Source organism: Ursus maritimus, unplaced genomic scaffold, assembly GCF_017311325.1.
Source record: "Ursus maritimus isolate PB19 unplaced genomic scaffold, ASM1731132v1 scaffold_29, whole genome shotgun sequence".
Lineage (NCBI taxonomy): Eukaryota > Metazoa > Chordata > Mammalia > Carnivora > Ursidae > Ursus > Ursus maritimus.
Genome location: NW_024425452.1, coordinates 11,232,239 through 11,255,759, shown reverse-complemented (window position 1 = coordinate 11,255,759; position 23,521 = coordinate 11,232,239). Strand labels below are relative to the sequence as shown.

The 23,521-nt window shown below is 47.1% G+C and overlaps 1 protein-coding gene across 2 annotated transcripts in view; it reads left to right on the top strand.

The window, feature by feature from the left end:
• Positions 1 to 19,517, top strand: part of CILK1 (ciliogenesis associated kinase 1) — a 57,816-nt gene extending 38,299 nt beyond the window's left edge. For both annotated transcript variants that reach the window (XM_008691778.2, XM_040643577.1), the window contains 9 exons: positions 1,562 to 1,694; positions 2,294 to 2,465; positions 4,666 to 4,833; positions 7,462 to 7,782; positions 9,561 to 9,751; positions 9,871 to 10,019; positions 12,013 to 12,141; positions 14,568 to 14,690; positions 15,836 to 19,517. In XM_008691778.2, coding sequence (XP_008690000.1) covers positions 1,562 to 1,694; positions 2,294 to 2,465; positions 4,666 to 4,833; positions 7,462 to 7,782; positions 9,561 to 9,751; positions 9,871 to 10,019; positions 12,013 to 12,141; positions 14,568 to 14,690; positions 15,836 to 15,990 — 1,541 coding nt within the window. In that variant the 3' untranslated portion in view covers positions 15,991 to 19,517. The remainder of the gene's footprint in view (positions 1 to 1,561; positions 1,695 to 2,293; positions 2,466 to 4,665; positions 4,834 to 7,461; positions 7,783 to 9,560; positions 9,752 to 9,870; positions 10,020 to 12,012; positions 12,142 to 14,567; positions 14,691 to 15,835) is intronic.
• Positions 19,518 to 23,521: the final 4,004 nt, after the last annotated feature.

Sequence of the window (23,521 nt, the reverse complement as noted above, 5' to 3'; positions counted from 1 at the left end):
CCGTGTGCGTGTGTGACAGTGACAAGGGAAAGACAGTGTTTAAATTATCGGGAAGTGTGGAAATCCAGAGAAGCTGATCGAGGAAGGCCTGCCAGCAAGTGGCAGTGCAGGGATAGGCAAGGAGAGCAAAGATTTGGGAGGCATGAGTGAAAAGGAGCAGGAAGGGTCAAATAGGAGATATTTGGGTGAGAAATAGAACACAATTCCATGACTGTTTGGGAAGGACCCGATATAACTGCACGAAACTGGGATATTTTATCAAAGGTTGGGAAGGAAAAAGGATTTGGGAGAGGAGAAAAGCGGTTTGGGACAGGTTGATGGGGAGAGACAGTGATATCCATCTGCTACCCCACTGGAGACGCGAGTCCAGAGAAGGGTGGGAGAGGTGTCAGCGATGCAGATCGGAGCGTCTTCAGCATGGAGGTTGTCAAGGAGTAGTGTAGCTCTTCCGTGGTGGCTATTCATTCCCCCCATCATGTGCTAGTTGGGATGCAATAGTCACAATAATCCACATTGACAGCACATAACAAATACCACCATCCAGCGGCATTCACAGAGTCGTGTGTCCAGTTCTGGTGTCCCCTGAGCTTGAGAGTCACGCAGAATGATGTGTCTCTCAGTGATGCTCTCTACAAGTGGAAGGTTTTAGGTTTTCAGAGGCATTTATCACTGATCGGGGGTGCCTGAGCACACGTGGAAAGTTTGCGCGTTGAATGTCCTTCACGCACCCCCAGAGCTCTGCTCTAGCTGAGACAGGCTTCCCGTTCGGTGAGTTGTCTTTGCCTTCCCCAGCGTGTGCTGCAGATATGCCTCTGCGTCTTCATTAGGCAAAGTAATAAGCATTGAACATATAAAATCTTTGTTGCAACACACCAGAATCTCCGATACGAGTAGGTCATATTCTTAAATCCCTTGTTCCTTAAACAAAAATTGTAATTGTGTTTTCCTTGTGATACAAACTCTCAGAACTCGTGAGGACTTTTGTCTTCTGAAATGGTTTTAATCTCAAATTTTTTCTAGCTGACTTGGGCAATGTTATATATATATGTATATATTTCCGCCTGGGGTGACAATTTCTTTTTGTAAAGTTATCTCAGCCCATAACAGTTTTGATATTTTAAAAGCTATTGTCTATCTCGGGAAAAAATTACGAAAAGCAGTTTTTGAATTGTCTTACTTTTTTTTTTTTAAGATTTAATTTATTTATTTGACAGAGAGAGAGAGAGAGACAGCCAGCGAGAGAGGAAACACAGGAAGGGGGAGTGGGAGAGGAAGAAGCAGGCTCCCAGCAGAGGAGCCTGATGTGGGGCTCGATCCCAGAACACTGGGATCACGCTCTGAGCCAAAGGCAGACACTTAACGACTGAGCCACCCAGGTGCCCCTGAATTGTCTTACATTTTTAATTCATCAGGGGGAATTGAAAGAAGTCCTGTGCATAGAGCCCTCGGTTTCATTCCAGGCTACTTTCAAGTTACAGATATTTATGAAAAGAGAAATATAGCTGCAAAGAGTAATGCAGAAGCAAAATGCACTGGGATTCCTTCTCCATTCTCTCTACAGGCTTCTTCCATCGGGACTTAAAGCCTGAGAACCTCCTCTGCATGGGCCCGGAACTTGTGAAAATTGCAGACTTCGGGTTGGCCCGAGAAATCCGATCAAGACCCCCATACACAGACTATGTATCTACCAGATGGTAAATCCTCTTTCCTCAAAATTATTTAATTGCACTTCTTTAAAATATACCATTATACTGAGGATAACATTAATGTCACAAATAAGTAACTTTTCACTAAAGGTTTAAAAGCTTGGGCTGTAAAGCCTTTTAAAAGGAGGCCTGTTATGGTTTTCCATGATATTAATAATATTTTATATACAGCCCTTACTGACAACCATTTCCTAAGAGTTGTGTAGAAGATTCTCTAAAAACCTGTCTTAAAAACAGAATTTAAGCAGTTGGCCATGACCAAGAAGTAGCCTACAGACAACAGGTTTTATATTCTCTCTTTCTCCTGTTCTCTCTTCTTTTTCCTCACTCTCACCCTGTGTTTCTCAAGGATGCCGTACAGAAGAGTCCTGCCGAGAAATGCTCAGTAGAAAATACTGTGAAATAGAGAAGCCCTACTTTATGACAGCAGCCATGGCTGTTGCCAAGTCCGCCGGAGTCTACCTACCACACAGAACTAGATAGAAATTCAAAATATAGACGGTCTCTCCCTGAGAACTGATGATAGTATTTCATTTAACTTCTGACCTGTAGCAGCACTAACAGGCAGTTCCTCTTTGGCGCTCCAGGTACAGGGCTCCAGAAGTGCTCCTGAGGTCTACCAACTACAGCTCCCCCATTGACATCTGGGCAGTGGGCTGCATCATGGCGGAAGTGTACACCCTCAGGCCACTCTTCCCCGGGGCCAGTGAAATTGACACCATCTTCAAAATTTGCCAGCTGCTGGGGACACCCAAAAAGGTAATGATAGGGGACAGAAGCCCGTGGGCTAAAGCCAGCAGCTTGCCTGAGCTTCCCCTCCTGCAGCCCATGCAGCCCTGGCCCTGTGGATCGCCTGCTCGTCCTGCAGTCTATCTCTCGACCTCAGTGGTCCTTCCCTGCCCTTTTCGGACGTGGCTCCCTCTGGCCCTCTGCTCTTCTCTCGGCCACCTCACCTCCCCTGATGGACTTCTCTATCCTCATGGCTACGACTCCTGCATCCATTCAGAAGTCTCCTAAGTGAAACCCCTCCTTGGAACTGCATTCCCATACTTAGCCTACCTGTGAGATTTTCTCCCAACACCCTCACCTCACCTTGGGACCCAGCATCTGACACGGACTGTGTTTTCTGATCCCCAGCTAGCTTCTTTCCCCGTTCCCCATTCCTGTCCACATTCCTACCGGAATCCCAGCGTCTCAGCCTTGAGGGTAAATTTCAGTGTCACCCTCTCCCTCTTTCTCTCTCTCTCTCTTCTGTACCCTCCCTTCTCTCATCCAAGCAGCCGGCCACAAATCTTATGGAACTTCGTTGCTCGGCTCTGGCCCAGGAGCCCCGCTGCCACCCCCGCAGGCCAGCGGTGCCCCTCCCCCTGTGTCTGGGGCATCTTCTCAGTCCGCCTGCCCTCAAGTCCTGCCCCCAGCTTATCTTTCACTCTGCAGCCAGATTCCCCCAGACGAACAGCAGCCCCGGTATGGTCCTCCCTGCTAAAAAGACCCATTGAGTCCCTACACCCCACCTTCTTCAGTCTCACCGCTTATCTCCCACGTGCTACCTGCACCCTCCTGCCGCGGTCCTGGTGGCGCCCCACTTCTGGCTCTGCGCATGCGCGCTCTGCACACCTGGGTGACTTGTCACGTGACCGAATTCCACTCTTTCCAGGGCCCCTCAATAATTTACCCCCTCTCTGCTGCTCTAATCTCTTCTCCATTTCAGCTGTGTTCTGCATTACTAATATCATTATCCCTGTATATCTCTGTGCCCTGGACCATAGGCTTGTCTTTATTTGTATTTATTTTTCCAGGTCCTAGCACCATTGCTGGTACAAACCAGACCCTCCAAAATTCTTTAGATCATTTTTGTAAATCATGAGTGCCACCTTTTCAAGATTTCCAAAGTCTCTTGCTAGAATCTTTCCCTCTTCTGGATACCTGTACCTCTCTTGTAAACCCTCATCACTTTTTTCTCTGTATTATTATTTTTAAATGTCTTATTTTCTCTTTTTGTACAGTGACATATATAAATCCTTAAGGGAAGGATTTATACTGGATTATTTTTGGATACCCAACAATACTAAACATATAGTAAGCACTCAATAACCTCCTAACTGAATAAATGACATTAGCTATACATAATGACACTTTGCCTTAAAAAAAGATGGAAGCAATTATACCAGAATGTGTTTTGTAAAATAGTGTTGGAACTAGAAGGGACCTTAAAGATTATTTGCTCATCATTTTCTGTCATTACCTCCAGAATTTAGTGGTAATTATGCATGAAGCAGTGGGGAGCTTAAGACTGAGTGGAACAGCTTTCTTTACTGCTGGACTTCTCAGCATGGTTATTTTGAATTATCAAGATGGGGATATTGTCAGGTGCCTGGGTGGCTTAGTCAGTTAAGCATCTGCTTTCAGCTTGGGTCATGATCCCAGGGTCCAAGTCCAGCTCCTTGCTGAACAGGGAACCTGTTTCTCCTCTCTCTCTGCTTGCCACTTCCCTTGCTTATGCTGTCTCTGTCTCTCTCTCTCTCTCTCTCTCTCTCTCTGTCAAATAAATAAAATCTTTTAAAAAAATGAGGATATTGTAATATGTAGGGTATCACAAGTTTATTTAACTTGAAACGAGATGTCTTCTTTTATTTTTTGCCCCCAGACAATTTCTCATTAGCGGTTTCTAAAATCTCTGTCTCATAGAACACAATTGGGAAAATACTCATTTAAACTATCTCGTGTTTAGGTTATAAAACCAGTTGGTGGCAAATTCAGGGTGTTTCCCACGGTTCCCCTGACTTCATGTTCTTTGTAGGCCCTCCATTAGCATTCCCTGTGTTCCACTGCATGCAGTGCCACACTGTGAGTATGAGTGTTATAAGGACATGATCGTTTTTCCATTAGGGGTACATGGGCTCAAGTAGAAACTATCACAAGTGGGCTAAGCAAGATCTTCTATTTCATCTTCTTTCAGACCGACTGGCCTGAAGGCTACCAACTTTCAAGTGCAATGAACTTTCGCTGGCCCCAGTGTGTACCCAATAACTTAAAGACCCTGATTCCAAATGCTAGCAGTGAAGCCATTCAACTCCTGAGAGACATGCTCCAGTGGGATCCCAAGAAACGGCCAACAGCTAGTCAGGTTTTCTTCCGTTTCCTTCTGTTTGATGCATTTCTTATGAAGTTCATATCTGACTCTCAATAATTCCTATAAATCTTATAGGAAGTATCTTATTTGGTATTATGGGTGAAAAATAGTACCAAATGCCACTAATGGTATACTATATATAAAAACATAAAATAGTTTGAAACTCACTGTATACAGTTAAAGGTTTAAACAATAAGGTTGCTTTGAAAATTGGCCTACAGGTTCCCATCACCACATGTGAGGAAATGAAATAAGCAGGTATGTCTACCTGTCTTTGGAGAATGTTTTCAAAGAGATTCTGTTAGTTAAGATTATGTAGCTGTTTCTTATAAGGCAGTACTGGTTGTTGAAAGGGCATTTGAAAATACCTTGTGAAGCCCAGCTCCCTTGTTTTACAGCTGATGGAGAGAGAGCACAGACGAGATAGAGCTAGGATGATAAACATCGGTAGTATTTCATAGCATCTAACGGTTTGTAGATGCTTTAGTGTGTTTTTACGTGACTTTAACCCTGTGAAGAGTCTGTGAAATCAGTGGTACTGTTTTCACTCTATAAGTGAGAACACTGAATCTCAGAAAATTGAAGCGATTTCCCCTAGTCATTCATCCAGCAACCAGTACGGATCGTGCAACCAACTGGAGTTTGGGGACGCACGTGGTAGGTGTCCTGCTTCATACCTCCTGTTTTCTCAGCCCGCGCTCCCCCAGGCCACTTTGACTTAGATGATATAATGCCCCCAAAGAGATGTGGTAGAGCTGTGGTCTCAGCCACTCCGGTGCCTCCTGCAAGCCTCCGCCTCCCTCTGCATTAATGTGTCTGGCTCCTTCTCAGGCCCCCCTTGGCAATTACATGGCTCCGAATGACAAAGGTGACCAGTTCTAATCAGAAACAAAGATTTGGCTAAACAAAAGTGATGGGAGGTTTGAAGATAGGGCCGATGTGATGTTAGAATTTGCGAGAACCAGGGGTGCCTGGGTGGCTCAGCCGTTAAGCGTCTGCCTTCGACTCAGGTCATGATCCCAGAGTCCTGGGATCGAGCCTCACGTAGGGCTCCCTGCTCTGCTCTCTGTCAAATAAATAAATAAAATTTAAAAAAAGAAAGAATTTGCAAGAACCAGAGAGACGATAGTGGGGGATTAAGGAATTATGGAAAAGCAGCTTTCCAAAGGCTCAGAAAGGAAAGAGCCATAATTTGGTACCATAAGACTCTGGGTGGCCAGGGTTGGAAAGCTCTCAGAAGTGCACTCCGGGGTTTGAAATTCACAAATATCCTGAGGGCAGGAGAAAAGCCTTCTGACTAACCCAGTTTTTTAAAGGCTGTACCCAGGAGATGAAAAGAAAAAAATCTATAGCAAGGAACCAAGGGAACAATGTGTACCTTTAAGAACAGCATCAGAAAAGCTAAAAATGGCCCCAGATCAGTTTGCAAAAATGCCTGGAACTACAGAGACTTTTCAAGTTAGATGCCAGGGTACAAAACCAGTACCAGAGTCTCCATGTTATTGGCCTCTCTGTCTACACTTACATATAATCATTACAGATGTTTTAGCTATGTCCCAGAGTTATTAAGAAAGGTTATGTTCTGTTCAGTGATTTCCGTTCAAAAAGACTAGGGAATACAGGGAATATTTCAGAAAGAATTGTAAACCCCAGCCCTTTAAGATTTAGCCCCTCACTATCCAGAAAACTGGATTGTTCAGAACAGCTAACAAGGTCTGTTGTTGATAGGCAGGGTTTAACTTTATCATGTATTACATTCTTGGCATTCCTGGGGTAAAATACCTGCTCGTTTTACACTTGATTCTTCAGAGTCTTACAGGATTATTGTGTTTGGCTCTCTCAGTTTTATATTTTATTTATTTGTACTTTTATGGACTGAGGAAACTGTCTCAGAAAGGTGAAATAGTACATTTAAGACACATAGCAGGGGCACCTGGGTGGCTCAGTCAGGTTAAGTGTCTGACTTTTGATTTTGGCTCAGGTCATGATCTCAGGGTTGTGAGATCAAGCCCCACATCCCCTCACGCTCAGCGGGGAGTCTGCTTGGGATTCTCTTCCTCTCCCTCTGCCCACCCCACCCCTAGGGGTGGGGGGAAGATACATAGCAAATAACTTACAGAGCCAGCATCTGCCTGGGTATTATGTAAGACTGATAATGTACCTCTAATTAATTGAATTTAAATTTTAAAAATAAATAAATAAACTATATACCAAAACTTAGGATTTGCCAGCACAGACCAATATTTCTATGGCTCCATGATACGAGGCATATGGAAATTATTTAAATATCCTTTAAAGCTTTTAATGAGGTCTTCTCATATTAAATGGAAGTTTCAAAGAAAAAAAAAAAAAGCCAGCATCTGTGTTGAGCCAGATACGTTTCAGAAGTAACCAAGGTAATAGAAGTATAACCGGCTGGTTTATCCAAATAATTTTAAGTGTATACATTTTATATTTTAGATGAGGAAAATCATAAAGAGCATCACACATTCGATGCTGTTTTCTAGTTGGTTTAGGCTAAGAAACTGTAGCAAACTGTCCCATGAAATGTAGCTCAGCGAGCCTGATGGTATTAACCTTGGATACACTTTTCTCCTAAAGCAGCCCAATGTGTTATTCCAGGCGCTTCGGTACCCTTACTTCCAGATTGGGCATCCCCTGGGCAGCACCACACAGAGCCTTCAGGATTCAGGAAAGGCACAGAAGGATGTCCTGGAAAAGGCAGGCCCACCTCCTCACATCAAGCCGGTCCCCCCTGCCCAGCCCCCGACCAAGCCACACCCTCGGATTTCTTCGAGACAACATCAAGCCAGCCAGCCCCCGCAGCATCTCATGTATCCTTACAAAGCAGAGTCTTCCAGGACAGATCACCCGAACCATCTTCCGGAGGACAAGCCAAGCCCGCTGCTCTTCCCGTCCCTCCATACCAAGAATCCTCAGTCGGTAAGCAGTGAAGATTCGCTAGCGAGCCTTGTCTGGCCTGTTCCTCTTCTGACCCACTTATTGTGTGAAAGATAATCTTTTTTCAGCATATAACATCTAATTACAATGAACGTTAATTATAATAAATGTATCTTTGCTATATCGTGGGATAGTGAAAAGAGCTTTGGCCTTGGAGTTGAAGGTCTAAATTCAGGCTGTGCCTGTTAATAGCGGTGCTGGTGGCGGGCAGCTGCGGTGTCGTGGTTGAGAGCTGCACAGAGCACTCATGGGGCCAGGCCGTCCTGTCTTGGCTCTGCCGCTTCCTAGCTCCACGACCCTGCGCAGGTTCCCTGGCCTCCCTGCCTCTCGCTTCCTCATCTGTAAGGCAGGGGTAAAAATTGCATCTACCTGGTAACAATTCTTTGGGGGACTAAATGAGTTAATACTTGAAAGAATTTAAAATAGTAGCTGACACTTCATTAGAACTTGATAAATGTTAGTCATTGTTATTATTAATCCCTGTGGACTCAGTTTCCTCATCTGTAAAAGGAAGATCCTGATGCCTGTCTTGCCCGCCAGACCAGGAGGCTTGCATGACGATCAAAGGTCCTGCTAATTGTGAAGATGTTTTGAAAAATCACAAAGTGCCGTCATAAAATGTATAGGTTGTTATTCCTATTAATGCTGTCGGTGAATGCCGTTAATGCGAGGCTGTTAATTGAGCCCAGATCTTTCTCCTCCTCTTGGACTGGTGCTCAAAAGAAAAGAATGAGTGTCAGATTCCATAATAACCTGATAAGGGCATCTAGTTCCCAGTAGCTTTGTGATGCTGTCCGAGAGTCCGATTTTCTGACAGCTTTATGCAAAAGCAGTATTTTTTCTGTCAACTAGTATTCATTCACTGAGTGCCAGCTCCCAGCCAACACGAGATACCGCGTGAGGTTACCAGAGTGGTGTCTTTAGATTGTTCGCTGTACCCCAGCCCACAGCTTTGGAGCAATGTGTATTTGGAAATTTCGTGTTGTAGCTAATTCTATAATTAAATAGTATCCAGATCTACTAAGACAGCAAAGAAAGCATATTTGCAGTGTTTTCGATAAATGAGCAGATGACTGACATCTGAACTGACAGAATAAAGCTTTCAGGGATGAGGGCCGGATGACAACCTAGCTATCTCCCCCACGCGTGAGAAGTACCTTTAATTTCTTTTTAGGGGCACCTGGGTGACGCAGTTGGTTAAGCGCCCGACTCCTGATTTTGGCTCAGGTCATGAGATCGAGCCCTGTGTCAGGCTGTGCTCAGCATAGAGTCGGCTAATGCACTCTCTCTCTCTCTCTCTCAAAAATCTATTTAAAAAAAAATTTCTTTTTAGGGGCACCTGGGTGGCTCAGTCGTTAAGCGTCTGCCTTCAGCTCAGGGCATGATCCTGGCGTTCTGGGATCAAGCCCCACGTCAGGCTCCTCTGCTGGGAGCCTGCTCCTTCCTCTCCCACTCCCCCTGCTTGTGTTCCCTCTCTCACAGGCTGTCTCTGTCAGATAAATAAAATCTTTAAAAAAAAAATTATTTTTAAAAATCCTTATCTTGTACACCTGGGTGTCCCCATAGGATGCCAACAGGTGTGATGTGCGCAGGGGAGGTGAGAGACAGAGGCCCGGGAACGTGTTTCCCATAGTTGCGTGTTGAGAATGATATGCCCCCGGATCCTCTTCATGACTAAGGAAGTTTGGAATGGGGATTACTCGTGCGTGAGCTCCATTAATGCCAAGTATTGCTTTATCCCCCGCTCCTGGGATGCACAGAAAATGCTAGCTGGCCTGGAACCCAAAAATGGGGAAATCAAGCCCAAGAGTCGGAGAAGGTGGGGTCTCGTGTCCCGGTCGACAAAGGATTCCGACGACTGGGCTGACTTGGATGACTTGGATTTCAGTCCGTCCTTCACCAGGATTGACCTGAAAAACAAGAAGAGACAGAGCGAGGAGACTCTCTGCAGGCAAGTGTGCGCCTCGGCTCTGCACGCAGACCGAATCCGGGGCTTGTGAAATGATTCCTGTACCTCTCTGATGATGCTTTCCATCTCATGCTCATCTAAGCCACGTTCCCTTGCTTCAGATTTGAGAGTGTTCTGGACCTGAAGCCCTCTGAGCCCATCAGTACAGGCAACAGCGCCCCCACCCAGACCTCCTATCAGAGGCGAGACACACCAACCCTGAGATCCGCGGCCAAGCAGCACTACTTGAAGCACTCGCGATACTTGCCTGGTAATAGAAATGCTTGCCTTTATTTTCATCATTGCTAAGAAACCATTTCCCTGGAATCACGTATTCACAGAGATTCTGTTTTGGAAGGCAAGTGCCCAGGGGCTTCTAGAACTTCAGAACTGGCAGGAGCATCATACATATATATAAAATGTGAGGCCTGGGCTTCAGCAAATATTTCTATGAGATATATATATATATATTTGCCTAAGAAAAAATGTTGTAGTTGAAATTGGATCCGGCCCCCCAGGAGGGAAGAACTGGAGGTGAGAGCCAGGGGGCACGTCTGAGGCCCATGCACCAGACCACGGTTAGGAACAGTGACCAGTCCTGTGTGCTCTCAGGAGACCAGGGTAGGCGCTCAGTCACACCACCTGGCAGTATTCCAGGGGTAAGTGTAAATGCTGTCGTTTGATGGGAACACAAGCGTCTCCCCAGATTCTCCCAATTCCAAACTCACAGCATCAGCCAACTGTCCGTTCACAAATTCATTCAATCAGTACATACATACTGAGCTTTGAATGTGTGCGAGGCACTGGGGATATTACGTGAACACAGCAGCCAAGTGGGACCACAGTCCATGCAGTGACTTTGTACAACAGCCCTGCAGACAGTGCTCTCACCCCCATGTGGCTTATATTCTAGTGGTGGGAGCCAGACCCTAAACAAATAGACAGCCAGTAGCTCCGGTGATGATAGACGGCAGGGAGGAGGCATCACTGTAGAGAGAGTGCTCAGGAAGGGCCTCTCTGAGCAAGTGACTCCCTATCTGGGCCCCCAAAGAATAGGGAGGAACAACTGAGCAGAACGAAGCAGGCAGGAGAAGCAGCAAGTGGAGAGCCTGGGAGGCAGGAAGGGGCTTGGCTTGTGAGGGGAAGGGCAGAGGGGCTGGCATGGCCAGAGCGTGGTAAGAGGGTGATACACGTAGCGCGAGGCATCTTTGCGAGTCTTGTAAGACACTTGGAATTTATTTCACAAGCAGCGGGCAGCTGTTGAAGACTTTAACTGGAGAGCACGCTGGCTTCCTGTCCATCTGTGTGCTGAGTGGATGAGGGCAGGCTGTAGCTTGCGTGCAGTAAGGGGAGTGTGGCTCAGGCTGGGGCTGCGGGCAGATGAGGTGGGAACAGCAGGCCCCACTGGTGGATTGACTCCTCGGCCTTACTTGGCCTCCCAGGATGACCTGGAAGAAGAGAGAGCAGGTGACAGGGTACAGCAGTGGTCCAGGAGTCAGGGGCAGAGATTCGAACTCCGGTGGCCACAGGCCAAAGGGAGCCGGGAGGGAATTAGAAAGTTATTTCTTTTTGGCTCTAGGAGAGGAAGGGAGGATAAAAGATGAATTCAGTCTTTCAGTTCTGAAAAATAGCTGCAGTGCTTGACATAAGTGGGAAAGTGGGCAGTCTAGGGGGTGGATTGGCTTGAGGTTGAGGTGACTGATTAAGGACAAGGCAGCCTTGGTCATGAGGGAGTCCATGAGGGTCACTGGTGCAGACCCAAGTCACCAGCACTTGGTGGCACTAATGGTCCAGGTCAGGTGAGAAGGGGGATCTGGGGGACAGAACGCAGAGAGAGGAGAGCAGGGGGCTGTGAAGCTGGCCCCGCAGAAGAGGAACGGAGAGGAACTTGGGTCAGAGAGGAACTTGGGAAGGTGACAGACAGGCAATGGCCCATGCAGGGGTACAGGTGGGAATGACCAGGAGCACTGACACCCAGGAGAGCACCAGAGGGGCCAAGACAGAAGACGTGAGACAGATCTGTTGGAAGAAGTTTAGGAGAGCTCTCTCAGGCTGCCCACCAGTGAGGGCATACTAAAGCCCCAAGACACCATCTTTCCTCCTTTCCTCTGCCATCTGTCAGACAACCTCACGGTCAGTTTTTGCTCTGACTGTTGAACCGTAGGAAGTTTAGACAAAGTGGGTTCTGTGACGAGTTTACCACTGAAATCTGGTGCAAGATGAAATATGTATTTTGCATTTGAAAATCATTTCTTCCCTATTAGGAATAAATATAAGAAACGGCATACTTCCAAATCCAGGCAAGGATTTTATTCCATCTAACCCCTGGTCTAGTTCTGGTTTGTCTGGAAAATCTTCAGGAACAGTATCTGTAATCAGCAAAATAAATTCAGGTGAGTCGTGATTATTCACTCTGAAATGATGAGAGACAAATTCTCTGGATGCAGCAGGACGGGTCCAGAGAGACAAGCTGTGGCAGTGAGCGGGTTTTCTGGGGTGGAAACACTGGGCCCCTTTTTCAGGCCATGCTCCTGTCTCTTTCTTGGCAGCAGGCTCTGGGGCCCCAGCCAGCAGCCACGGGGTCTGCCCTCAGGGGTACTGGGGAGTTGGGCACCTCTGACTTCCGAGACCCCGCCCTGCTGCACATCCAGCTCCACTCGGCCTGCCTTGCTCCAGCTCGGCCCCCGCTCTGATGACCCAGCCTTAGCCCAGAGCATCGAGAGACCTCTTCTGGTTAGAAGATAGACAGCTCAGGGGCGCCTGGGTGGCTCAGTCATCAGGCGTCTGCCTTCGGCTCAGGGCGTGATCCCAGCGTTCTGGGATCGAGCCCCACATCAGGCTCCTCCGCTGGGAGCCTGCTTCTTCCTCTCCCACTCCCCCTGCTTGTGTTCCCTCTCTCGCTGGCTGTCTCTCTGAAAAATAAATAAATAAATCTTAAAAAAAAAAAAAAAGAAGATGGACAGCTCAGAGGGCCAGCCCCACTTTTTTTTTTTTTTCATGCCCTCTTTTTTAAAAACGAGTAAATGAATTTCATAAGCCTTCCAGGCGGGCTCACCCCATTCCCAGCAGGCCCCTTTTTCCGTGTCATTTTCCCTCACACAGGCAGCCCCTGCCATGCGTTGCTTCCCCTTCCACGTTGCCAGGTAAACATCTAGGCATCACTTGTCCCTGCGTTATCCGTTACACGTTCATTTATTTTGAGAAATACAAAAAAGAAGGAAATGAGGTACCAACACGCACGTACCCACCACCAGCTCAAGGAGTCAAACTTCGCAAAAACACATGAAGCCCACCATCTAGGCCTTCCTGCCTTTTCCCTCTTTCCCCTCCCCTCCCGCGATCCCCACCTGATTTGGGTGTTTATTATTTCTATGCATTTTTAAAAGATTCATGAACTACCTAGTAAGTTTTTACATGTTCAAAAGCTAATACGAACGTAATTCTGGAGCTGCACTCATTTTAGTCATTATATCATGATATAGAAATTCCATGTATATGTAAGACCCATCATAGTATATATCATAAGACATAACATACATCACCGTATCACCCCCTAATTGATTACTTTTACTGGACTGTAATGTATTTATCCTTCTCTCCTTGATGAGCATGTAAGTTGGGAACCATCTTTGCGATGAGAAAGAGAGTGAACCTTGGCGTACCCTCTTGTCGCGCACCTGCGTGAAGGTTTCTCTGGGGACAGTGGAAACAGGTTAAAGGGTGTGCTCATCTTTGACTTTACAGATGTTGCCAAATTGCTCTCCAGCAGGGTCTGGGAGTGGTGCTGCGTCCTTGATGCCACTGGGTACTGTCAAGATTGCAGGCTGTGTGCTGGTCTGGTGGGTGTGAGAGGGTACCTTGCGGTGGCTTCGACTTGCATGTCCTGTGTACTAATGAGGTTGAGCCTCTTTTGTGTTCATGGACTCTATGTTTTTTTCCCTTTTGTGACTCACCTGTTCAAATTCTCTTCCCATTTTTTTTTTTTAATGTCTTCCCCCAAAATGCAAAATGGGCCCTAGCACAACACAGCTCCTCACCCAGGCATTGCCACTCTGCCACGCATTCTCTCTTTTCCCACCAGGTATAACTTCCATCTGTATAATGGCCCCCAATAACATTTTTCATCATTCCGTGTGTACCTTAAGTCGTAATAAGGCCTGTAGGTCTGTGTTTATCCGTCTGCTATGTATTGATTACTGCTCCATAGAAGGCATCCCATTATCCCGGAGTACTAAGATGAGTCGCATACGGTTCCAGCCCTTAAAGCACTCTCACTATCAAAATGTCATTAAAAAGTGAATCTATATAATATAGATTATTAATTTTTCTGATTACGGGCCAGAGTATTTAGTGGAGAATTACTCGTTGTAACTAAATAATTAAGATCACCTGCGTGGTGCTCAGTAAGAGACCGGGTCAGTGAATTATGGTTTAGACAGATTCTAGAATGTGTATATACTGACACGGAAAGATAACTACTCTGTGTTATGGAGTGGAAAAAGCAAATTTCAGGATAGGCTAAACCAAGTATTCCAACAAAGAAAGAAAAGTGTACATTTCCCTTTTCTTGAGCGAACCAGCCATCCAGGCTCCGGTCAGGCGCAGGCCACAGGAGCGGCCCTGTCTTTGCTGGCCCTCTTCCCCGTCTTTCCGACAGGGTGGTGTGGAAGAATGCTCTGCTCTCAATCCACTGTTCTTATCATATTTCCCCCCTAAAAGTAAACACCTAGTTCTTTATTGTTCCGCACCTGTGTAACCCTGTTGGTGTTCTACGCACGTGGGGTCTTTGTACTAATGAGCTTTTGCTTTTACGAATCAGTTGGTTCCGGTTCTACGAGTTCTAGTGGACTGACTGGAAACTATATCCCATCCTTTCTGAAAAAAGAAGTTGGCTCTGCTATGCAGAGGGTACACTTGGCGCCTATTCCAGACCCTTCTCCTGGTGAGTTCTATTTTGGTTATCCATGAAGCAGTTCATCAAATGGTTATCGAATAACGGCTTGTGCCAGGTATGCTGTCGGCCAAGGACCCACCAGCGAAGGAGACAGACAGGACTCCCTGTCCCACGAACGTACACTCTGCACACAATAAGTAAACAGAAGCAGATGCTCCCCGGTGCTGGGGAGAAGAATGAAGTAGGCGGGATATAGGGAACGTGGAGGTTGGACTGTGCCTTCTTAAAGAGGGGGCCAAGCCATAAGAGACTCTTAATCTTAGGAAACAAACTGAGGGTTGCCTGAGGGGAGGGGGGTGCGAGGATGGGGCGGCTGGGTGATGGACACTGGGGAGGGAATGTGCTGTAGTGAGCGCTGGGTGTTGTGTAAGACTGATGAATCACAGACCTGTACCCCTGAAATAAATAATACATTATATGTTAATTAAAAAATAATTAATTGGCCAAAGAAGACCTCAGCGCAAAGGAGTTGTTGAGTGAAGGTGTGAAGGAGGCAGTGGGCTCGCCCTGCGCTGTGGGTGACCCTGCCCCCGGCCCGGGGTTCCTAGAGCATGGGCCTGGAGGCAAGGGAGGCGGGCCTGTTCCCGGAAGAGCAGGGAGGCAGATGGCAGGCGTGGCGAGAGTGACCGGAGGGGAGTGGGCAGGGAGAGGGGTAACCGAAGGCAGGGTGGTATGAGGCCCCGCAGGCCACCGTAAGCGTGCTGTCACTGACTGTGAGCGACATGGGAGCCACCGGAGGGTCTGGAGCAGAGGCGTGAGATGATCTGACTTCCATTTTGTCGCCTCACTCACAACAAGGCCGGGATGCAGGGAAACCAACTGGCTGCTGGAATTATCCAGCAGGGAGTGATGGGCCAGGCTACTAAGAGCTGAGCTGGCCCAGATGTTGAATGTATTTGGAAGGGAGAGCCAGTGTCATTTGCTGTGAAAAAAGAGGGGTCAGGAATGACACCAGTATCGGCCTGACAACAATAGAATGGAGTTGTCCTTCACCGAGAGGGAAGACTGTGAGTCGCCCACCAAGGCTTCTCGTGAACGCCCCTTTTCCGATGTTTTTGTCGCCAAGATGCATCGATTGGCTGTGTTTGCAGGAGTCCCGTACCAATCCGACCCACCTTCGTCTTCCATTGCAGGCTATTCTTCCCTGAAGGCTGTGAGACCGCATCCCGGGCGACCTTTCTTCCACACCCAGCCTAGAAGCACTCCCGGGTTGATGCCACGGCCTCCGGCTGCCCAGCCAGCGCCCGGCCGGCCGGACTGGGTTTCTAAGTACGCGTCTCGCCGATGACCGTCGCGAAGCTTCTGGGCGTGGGGGAAAAGGCAAGACCCGGTCCCTCGGCCAACTGGTTTTCTGCCGGCAAGAAACTGGCAGACGGTGTAAAAGCAAACACACACTTTATAGTTATTCTTCTGAACTAAGACATTTCAATATTCTTTTTAAGATTTTTTTTAAATATTGATTTGAACGCAATACCCTTTTTTTGTACAAAATTATTTTATTCTAAAACTGGGTCCCATTATTTTCTTAAACAGCAGCATTTTGTATATATGGGTTACGTTTTAGCATTTTATACAGTCAACTTTGTAATGAACTTTTTAAAAATTAATTGATTTTCCTTTGGGGTTCCAGATAATATTTTATACAGATTTTTAAAAATGTAATAATACTGATGCAGTATTGCAGCAGGGGTGCAATGGAAGGCTACACGACAGAGGGTTATTTACTCGACGCGTGCAGGTATTTGTGAAGTGGTTAAATTTTCAATGTGGCACACTGGTACCTCAGGCTTTCTGGGACCAACCTCGGCGCTAGATAAATGATCTTCTGCTTTTCTCAGTATCAGGTGGTTGGTTTGCTTTTGTGACGCCACTGTGCGGTTCTGAAAGTACTATTATGCAATTAACTTCCCCGGTGAAAGAACTCTAAGTAAATAGGTTTTTGAAATTTTTACAACAACCCTTTTTGGTGGTTGGAGATATGCAAGGTGGTTGGAGGTATGAACCAGGTTTTTTCATGCTAGGCCATCTCTTTCTATTTTCTCCCGCTTTTGATTTTTCTTCCATTTTTGAAATCCAATTGTATAAGTACCCACAAAAGGGAAGCTTTTCAAGCCAACAGGTCTTTAACATAAAGGTCAACCCAGTCCGTTAAACTTACATTCCTATCAAGATGCACGACCAAAAAGCCAAGTTGCAAAGCAGCAGAAGAGTTTCTTATTATAATAACTGATGGACTTTCGCATTCAGTGCAGTTCTCCAGGCCTGGCCAGGAGCAGACAATGAATAATCTTCTGTCCTGGCCACATTCTCAGGGCACTTCGGGGAGCAGGAAAGATTTATGGCAGAGGTTACACTGACCTGGGAAGTCCCGGCTACCACGGTGGTAGTGTCTGTTGCGTGCCACATTGGAACTCTTAACCCTTGTGTAGTTTCTTCACACAGTGGGAGCTCTACTTGTTGGACACAGGCTGTTCCATTGAGAGGAATGTTTACAGCAATTTTGAAAATGACAAAGCTAGTCTGGAGACAGAAAAAGACAAAAGTCCACTCTTCAGCCATCTCCGTGGGGCACATGTGCCTCCACCTGTGGTTACCCGAAAGGCAGGAGGGAAGGTCTCCGCCAGTGAACACGATACAAGCTCAGTAGCGTACGGACTCACATTCTCCCAGGCCCCAAGCCACTCCCATTTGGTTCCAGGTTCCAGGCTAAAGCAGGTTGAGCCATATGAAATTGTCTGTCATTTCTGTAGGTTAAAATGATAGATTAAACTGAATATTGGCACTTTGATATGATTCAGCCCAATAAGTGGGTAAATTATTGCTTTGATGTATTAGTAGTATGGTGCAGCCTGAACAAGTTGCCATGGCTCCCAAAGGGCCCTAATCTAAATCAGGGAGTAATTTCTGCTTTGGAGACTCTGGTGCAAAAATGTACTTGACCAAGCACTATGTTCCCTAGGGGCATGAGAAAAGCACATAATGGATGTGGATTTGATAGGTAATATTTTCTGTTAACAAACTGGCAGCAAAGCTCCAGAAAACAAATATGTACATGTAAGCACAACTTGAAGCTGAGTTCACTTCTGTATTATATTCTCAACTCATCTAAAGCAACAGAAAATGTGTTTTCAGAGATGAGTCCTTTACTGCGATTAATATTTATTTTCCCTTGCTGTATTATGTATAAAAAGTAAGTTAATCTGTAACCTTACCCAGCTTGCTGGAAAGCTGGTTTTAAATTGTAAATACCTCTTAGAGAAGCTAATGGATTGTGAATACCATATTCTGGGCACTCTAGCTTATGTTAAGGTCAGGACATTTTTTTTTTAATTGAAAAACCTAGTCACCTGGTTATTACATGAAATCGTTTTTGTAATACCTCTGCGGGCCCCAGTTCAGAAAATATTTCTGTTTTTCGTCCTCTTACTTTTTCCTTTATTTATGAATAAACAGCTTCCTTAGGAAGCCAAACACATTTATGCCTGTGAGAGTCAAGAAGCTGATGTGCAGTTGAGAAAACTAGAAGACTGAAAAAACAATGTAAATTCTAAAGAACCAGCAAAATCCTAGAAAGTTCTCTTTTTTTCCTCCCGTAATGGGTAAAGGACAAACGTGTGTACATGCTGTTTACTACAGAAGGGAATCGTGACCATTTTTTTGTTAAATGAAAATCAAATGCTACCTGGTGGGTATATCTTTTAGTTAGTAGAGGGTTAGAAGAGGTGCTACAAGACACCAAGAGGAATGCGGAGTTTCACTGTACCTGTCCATGACTATACCTCATTTCCGGTCAGAGAGCTTTTCGGGACGTCGGGAAATGGTACAGGGATGGCTCTCATTCCACACCCAAAGGTCCAGTGATAGTGGTGTGGCAGGCGGTACGTGTGCAAACTGCAAGGCCAGCTACATGGGCATAAAAGCTACTCTTGGTGTGATTGTTCATCTTGCAATAAAATTCCATTAATGACTAAGCACTCACCCAGCTCATGTGTGATAGGGTTTCAGTAGGAAGAAAATCTATTTTCAAACAGTTTTTTTGACACCTCTCTTATACATAGCCTAAAGGACTGTTTACATCTAGCTGATTGACACTATGTCGTCTTCTGACATCATCAAAAATTGAATACATTCAAGGTAATGCCGAAGTACAAATGCCGATACCACTGGGGCTCATGGGCACCATCTTTTCTCATGAAGTAGCGTGTCCCTACCATCAAGCCATTGTTTTGTGCCATTCAGGAGAAAGAGAACGCAGGCTGTACGTTCCAGCTCAGTGTATGACCAAAAGCAATATGTTTATAAGAAAATGTGTGACATGCTAATTATTTTATATCATTTAAAGCATACTGTAGCAACTCATTTGTTTCATATATGTGCTTAATTTTTAGAATTATTTTTACAATTTCCAACCAAAGTACTGTATTGTGTATAACTTATTGTGAGGACCCTCTCATGGAAACCATTAAGAAGACAAACTGGAGGCAAGCATCACATCAATCTGTATTATCAGTTTCTTAGAGACATTGTGCTGATGTGGATTCGAAATGACCCGAACAGTCTTCTAATCTCCGATGTCTTAGTACTGATAGCAGTTTAGTCACCGGATTTGATTACAAGGGAATCACTAAGAATATATTTATTTAAAAAGCAAATATTCATAATGATAAGACTAGAGGAGGCCAGAAAACCACTGACACAAGCCCCTTCTGAAATAAAATATTGCGTTTTGAATAGTTTGTCCTAAGGTGTTTAAAAACGTTAACTTTATGTAAGGAAAATTCTGCTCCAAATAAAGTTACAGTTAAAGAAAAATGATCTGAGTGTTCTGTTTTTATTTTCAGTGTTCTTACATCAGAAGATAACAGTGGGTCGCCTGGCTGGCTCAGTTGGTATAGCATGCGACTCCAGGTCTCAGGGTTGTGAGTTCAAGCCCTGGGTTGGATGTAGAGATTATTTAAAAATAAAATCTTTCAACAAGATAGCATTAGTATTTCCTAATGTGGGATTCTGATATTTTATAACTTCTTTTTTTTTTTTAAGATTTTATTTATTTATTCGACAGAGATAGAGACAGCCAGCGAGAGAGGGAACACAAGCAGGGGGAGTGGGAGAGGAAGAAGCAGGCTCATAGCGGAGGAGCCTGATGTGGGGTCTCGATCCCATAACGCTGGGATCACGCCCTGAACCGAAGGCAGACGCTTAACCGCTGTGCCACCCAGGCACCCCCTGATATTTTATAACTTCTTAATGCTTAGTACAGTGTTACTGCCATTAAATTAGAAGCATAAGCTTAGAGCAGCAATGTAGAGTTATCCTGCAATCTGGAGACTTCTATTTTTATTTTTTATTTATTTTTTTGGAGGCTTTTTTTAAATTTAGCATTTAGCAAGTTAGGTGGCTAGGAATATTTAAAAAGAGAAAAAAGCAGGTGGAGACAATTTCTTCTTGCCGATTTCATCGTGCCTCATAATTAATACCTACCTTGTATGTTTTCAGCTTTTCACAGCATATTCATACGTACAACATAAACCTTCAAACAAAACTCATCACTTCATGAATTACATACAGGATTCCATGGGAAATTCACTTCCCGTTCTTCGGATCCTCGAAAGAATTTTGTAGGAACACATACGCAGAGGTGTATTGCTGAATCCGTAAGTGTGAACTCAACAGCGTTTGTCTAACTTTTTGGAATCATCTCCCCACACTGGGCCCCTTCAGAGGCCTTACGGATTCGAGCTCCCGCCATCCTTACTGCTAATAAAAATCTGCTGTTGCGGTCTCCCACACAGAAGCAGCTTCCCGGCTCCCTGCATCTCGGGTCCACCTCGGGCCCCGGGGCCTTCAGTAGCCGCTCCTACCTGAGAGCGCCAGACCACGCATCAGCTCCTCCGCCCTCTCCTGCGTGGGCGGCAGCAGTGGCTTCGGGGGTGGCCTGGACACCTGCAGGAGTGTGGCTGGAGGCTACAGCGGGGCTATGGAGGGCACCACGGCTGTCCAGTGAACGAGAGCCTGCTGAGCCCTCTTCAGCTGGAGGTGGACCCCAACATCCAGGCTGTGGGCACTCAGGAGAAGGAGATCGAAACCCTCCACAACAGTTTTGCCTCCTTTGTCGACAAGGTGCAGAAGCTAGAGCCGCAGAAGAAGACTCTGGAGACCAAGTGGAAGCTCCTGCAGCAGCAGCAAATGGTTCAGAACAGCTTGGACAGCACGTTGGAGAGTTGCATCAACACCCTGGGGCCGCAGTTGGACACAGTAGCCCAGGAGAAGCTGGAGGTGGAGCGTGGGGATGTGCAGGGGCTGGCGGAGGAGATCGAAGACCGTGCGGCGATGGAGAATGCACCTGTTCTCAGCAGCAAGGCTGTGGATGAGGTTTACGTGAATAAGGCAGAGCTGGAGTCCCGCCTGCAGGGGCGGGCCTGAGAGATGGGCTTCCTCAGGCCGCGGATCTCCGGCACGTCTGCGGTCCTCTCCGTGGACTGAACGGCATCGCCGCCGTGGTCAGGGCCCAGTACCAGGGGATCGCCAGCTGCAGCTGCAGCCAGGCCAAGACTGAGAACGTGTCCCTGATCCAGTACAAGAGCCTGGACCCTGGCTGGGAATCACGCCGATGCCCCCCAAAGCTCAAAGATGGAGATTTCTGAGATGAACCGCAACATCGGCCGATCCAGGCTGAGATGGAGGGCCTCCAAGGCCAGAGGGCTTCCCTGGAGGCCACCATAGCTGAGGCTGAGCGGTGCGGGGGAGGGGACCGTTCAAGCCACCGACGCCACCCTAGCTGAGCTGGAGGCCGCCCCGCAGCGAGCCGAGCAGGACCTGGTGCAGCAGTTATGCGAGTACCGAGAGCTCAGGAACGTCAGGCTGGCCCTGGTCAGTGAGATCGACACCTGCCCACGCTGCTGGAAGGCGGGGAGAGCCGGCTGGAGTGTGGGATGCAGAAGGTGAATTTTCATACCAAGCCCACCAGCAGCTACTGGGGCCTACAGGGGCCTCAGCTACCGCCTGAGCTCCTTCTAGTCCAGCTTCGGCTCTGGTGGGGGCTCCAGCTCCTTCGGCAGCGCCAGTTCCTCCAAGGCCATGCTTGGTGAAGAAGATCAAGACTCGCCATGAGAGGCTGGTGTCCCAGTCATCCGATGTCGTGTCCAAGCAAGCAGCTGCTGTGGTCCCTCCCAGCGTCCCCCATCCTGTGCCTGCCATAGAGCCTTTGAGGGGAGGAGCTGTGCAGGGGAGCACTGGGAATAGACCACCTCAGGCTCAGCCCCAGTTGTCAGCCTACCCTTGGGGGAAGTCTACTGCCCTGGGAACCTCCTCTTGCCCGTGCCTCCAACTAAAAGCCCATTCAGGCATCTTTTCTAAAATAAAGCCTCAGGCGCCAGCTGGCTCAAGTCAGTAGAGCATTTGACTCTTGACCTCTGGGTTGTAAGTTGGAGCCCCAGGTTGGGTGTCCAGGTTACTTAAAATCTAAATAAACAAATAAATAAACGAAGCCTCAGTTGGTTTGACTAAAAACAAATCAACAAAAATAAAACCCTGCTGTTGGGGAGTGACGTCACCAAGACGGCAGCATAGGTTGCTCCTGACTTCATGACCTCTCACCGGAACAACCTGCAGCTATTCAAGAACAAGACACCACTGAGAATCCTAGGAAATGCAGTTGAGGCTGAAGCGCCCCTGCCACAAGAGCTTCTGCATTAGAAGGGCAAGAAGTGACTACATGTTGACTGCATTGCCCCTCTCCCAAGACAGTGTAGCGCCACATAGAGAGGTCTCCCCCGAGCCTCTGTTTCCTCCAGTGGGAAAAGAGAACCCCAGGGGGACAACCGGTCTCCCCCCAGCATTTTGGGTCACTTTGGACGAGCCCCTCCCTGATCTCGTACCAGGGCAACCTGCGACTGCTGGGAATGTGACTGTGATGGAGAAGGGGGAGAAACTTACAACAACCAGCACACAGATCTCAGCAGACGGAATTCATACTTGCAGTGCCCAAGCAGTAATCCCAACCCAATCTCATCTGCAGAACCAAGTCGGGGGCGCACTCTGACCAGGGAACTTGGTTGGGTGCAAATCTGCCTGTTTCAGATCCTCAATCGTGGAGTTTTGTTGGCCCTAGCGCTCGATCTGTCCATGCCCAGGCAAGGAGCTGAATCACAGCCCTATCTGCTGTGCAGTGTCTCTCAGCCCCATCTGACCAGAAGGGCTGGCCACGACTCCCAGAAGCTGTGTGGCCCGGCAGCACTCAAGCTAGGAGGTGGCTGAGCAGAGCTGATCACCCACAGAGCAAAGCCAGTATGGGGTGCAGAGTGTTCCCATACTATGCACAGGCAGGGGGATTGATTCACAGCCAAGGCTAAGGATAGCTCTTGGCACCTCCTAACCTGAGACCCTGTTTGGGAAATTGAGAGTAGCCTGGAGCAGCCCATCCCCTTCCCTCCAGGCAAGGGAGACATGGCCCTACTTGCTGTAGAGAGTGTCTTCTGGCCCCATCTGATCAGAAGAGCTGGCACAAACACCTGGAAGCTGTGTAACCCAGCAGTACTCAAGCCTAGAAGCAGGCCGAGCCTACAGTCTGCAGAGCAAAGCCAGTGGCCCTGTTTGGTCAGGGAAGTGGGGTGTGGGTGGACTCGCATGAAGAAAATAAATGAAGAGCTATGCCAGCTTTACAGCTGCTTCTCCTGCTTCATCCAGGCAGGGAATCTAATTCACAGTCCTGCTCATCACTGAGTACAGACTTCAGCGTGTCCAGCCAGGGAACCTAACCAGAGCACACAGGACGCTGTGTAGCCCATTCAACGGTCCCATATACAGTGACACTGGAACAG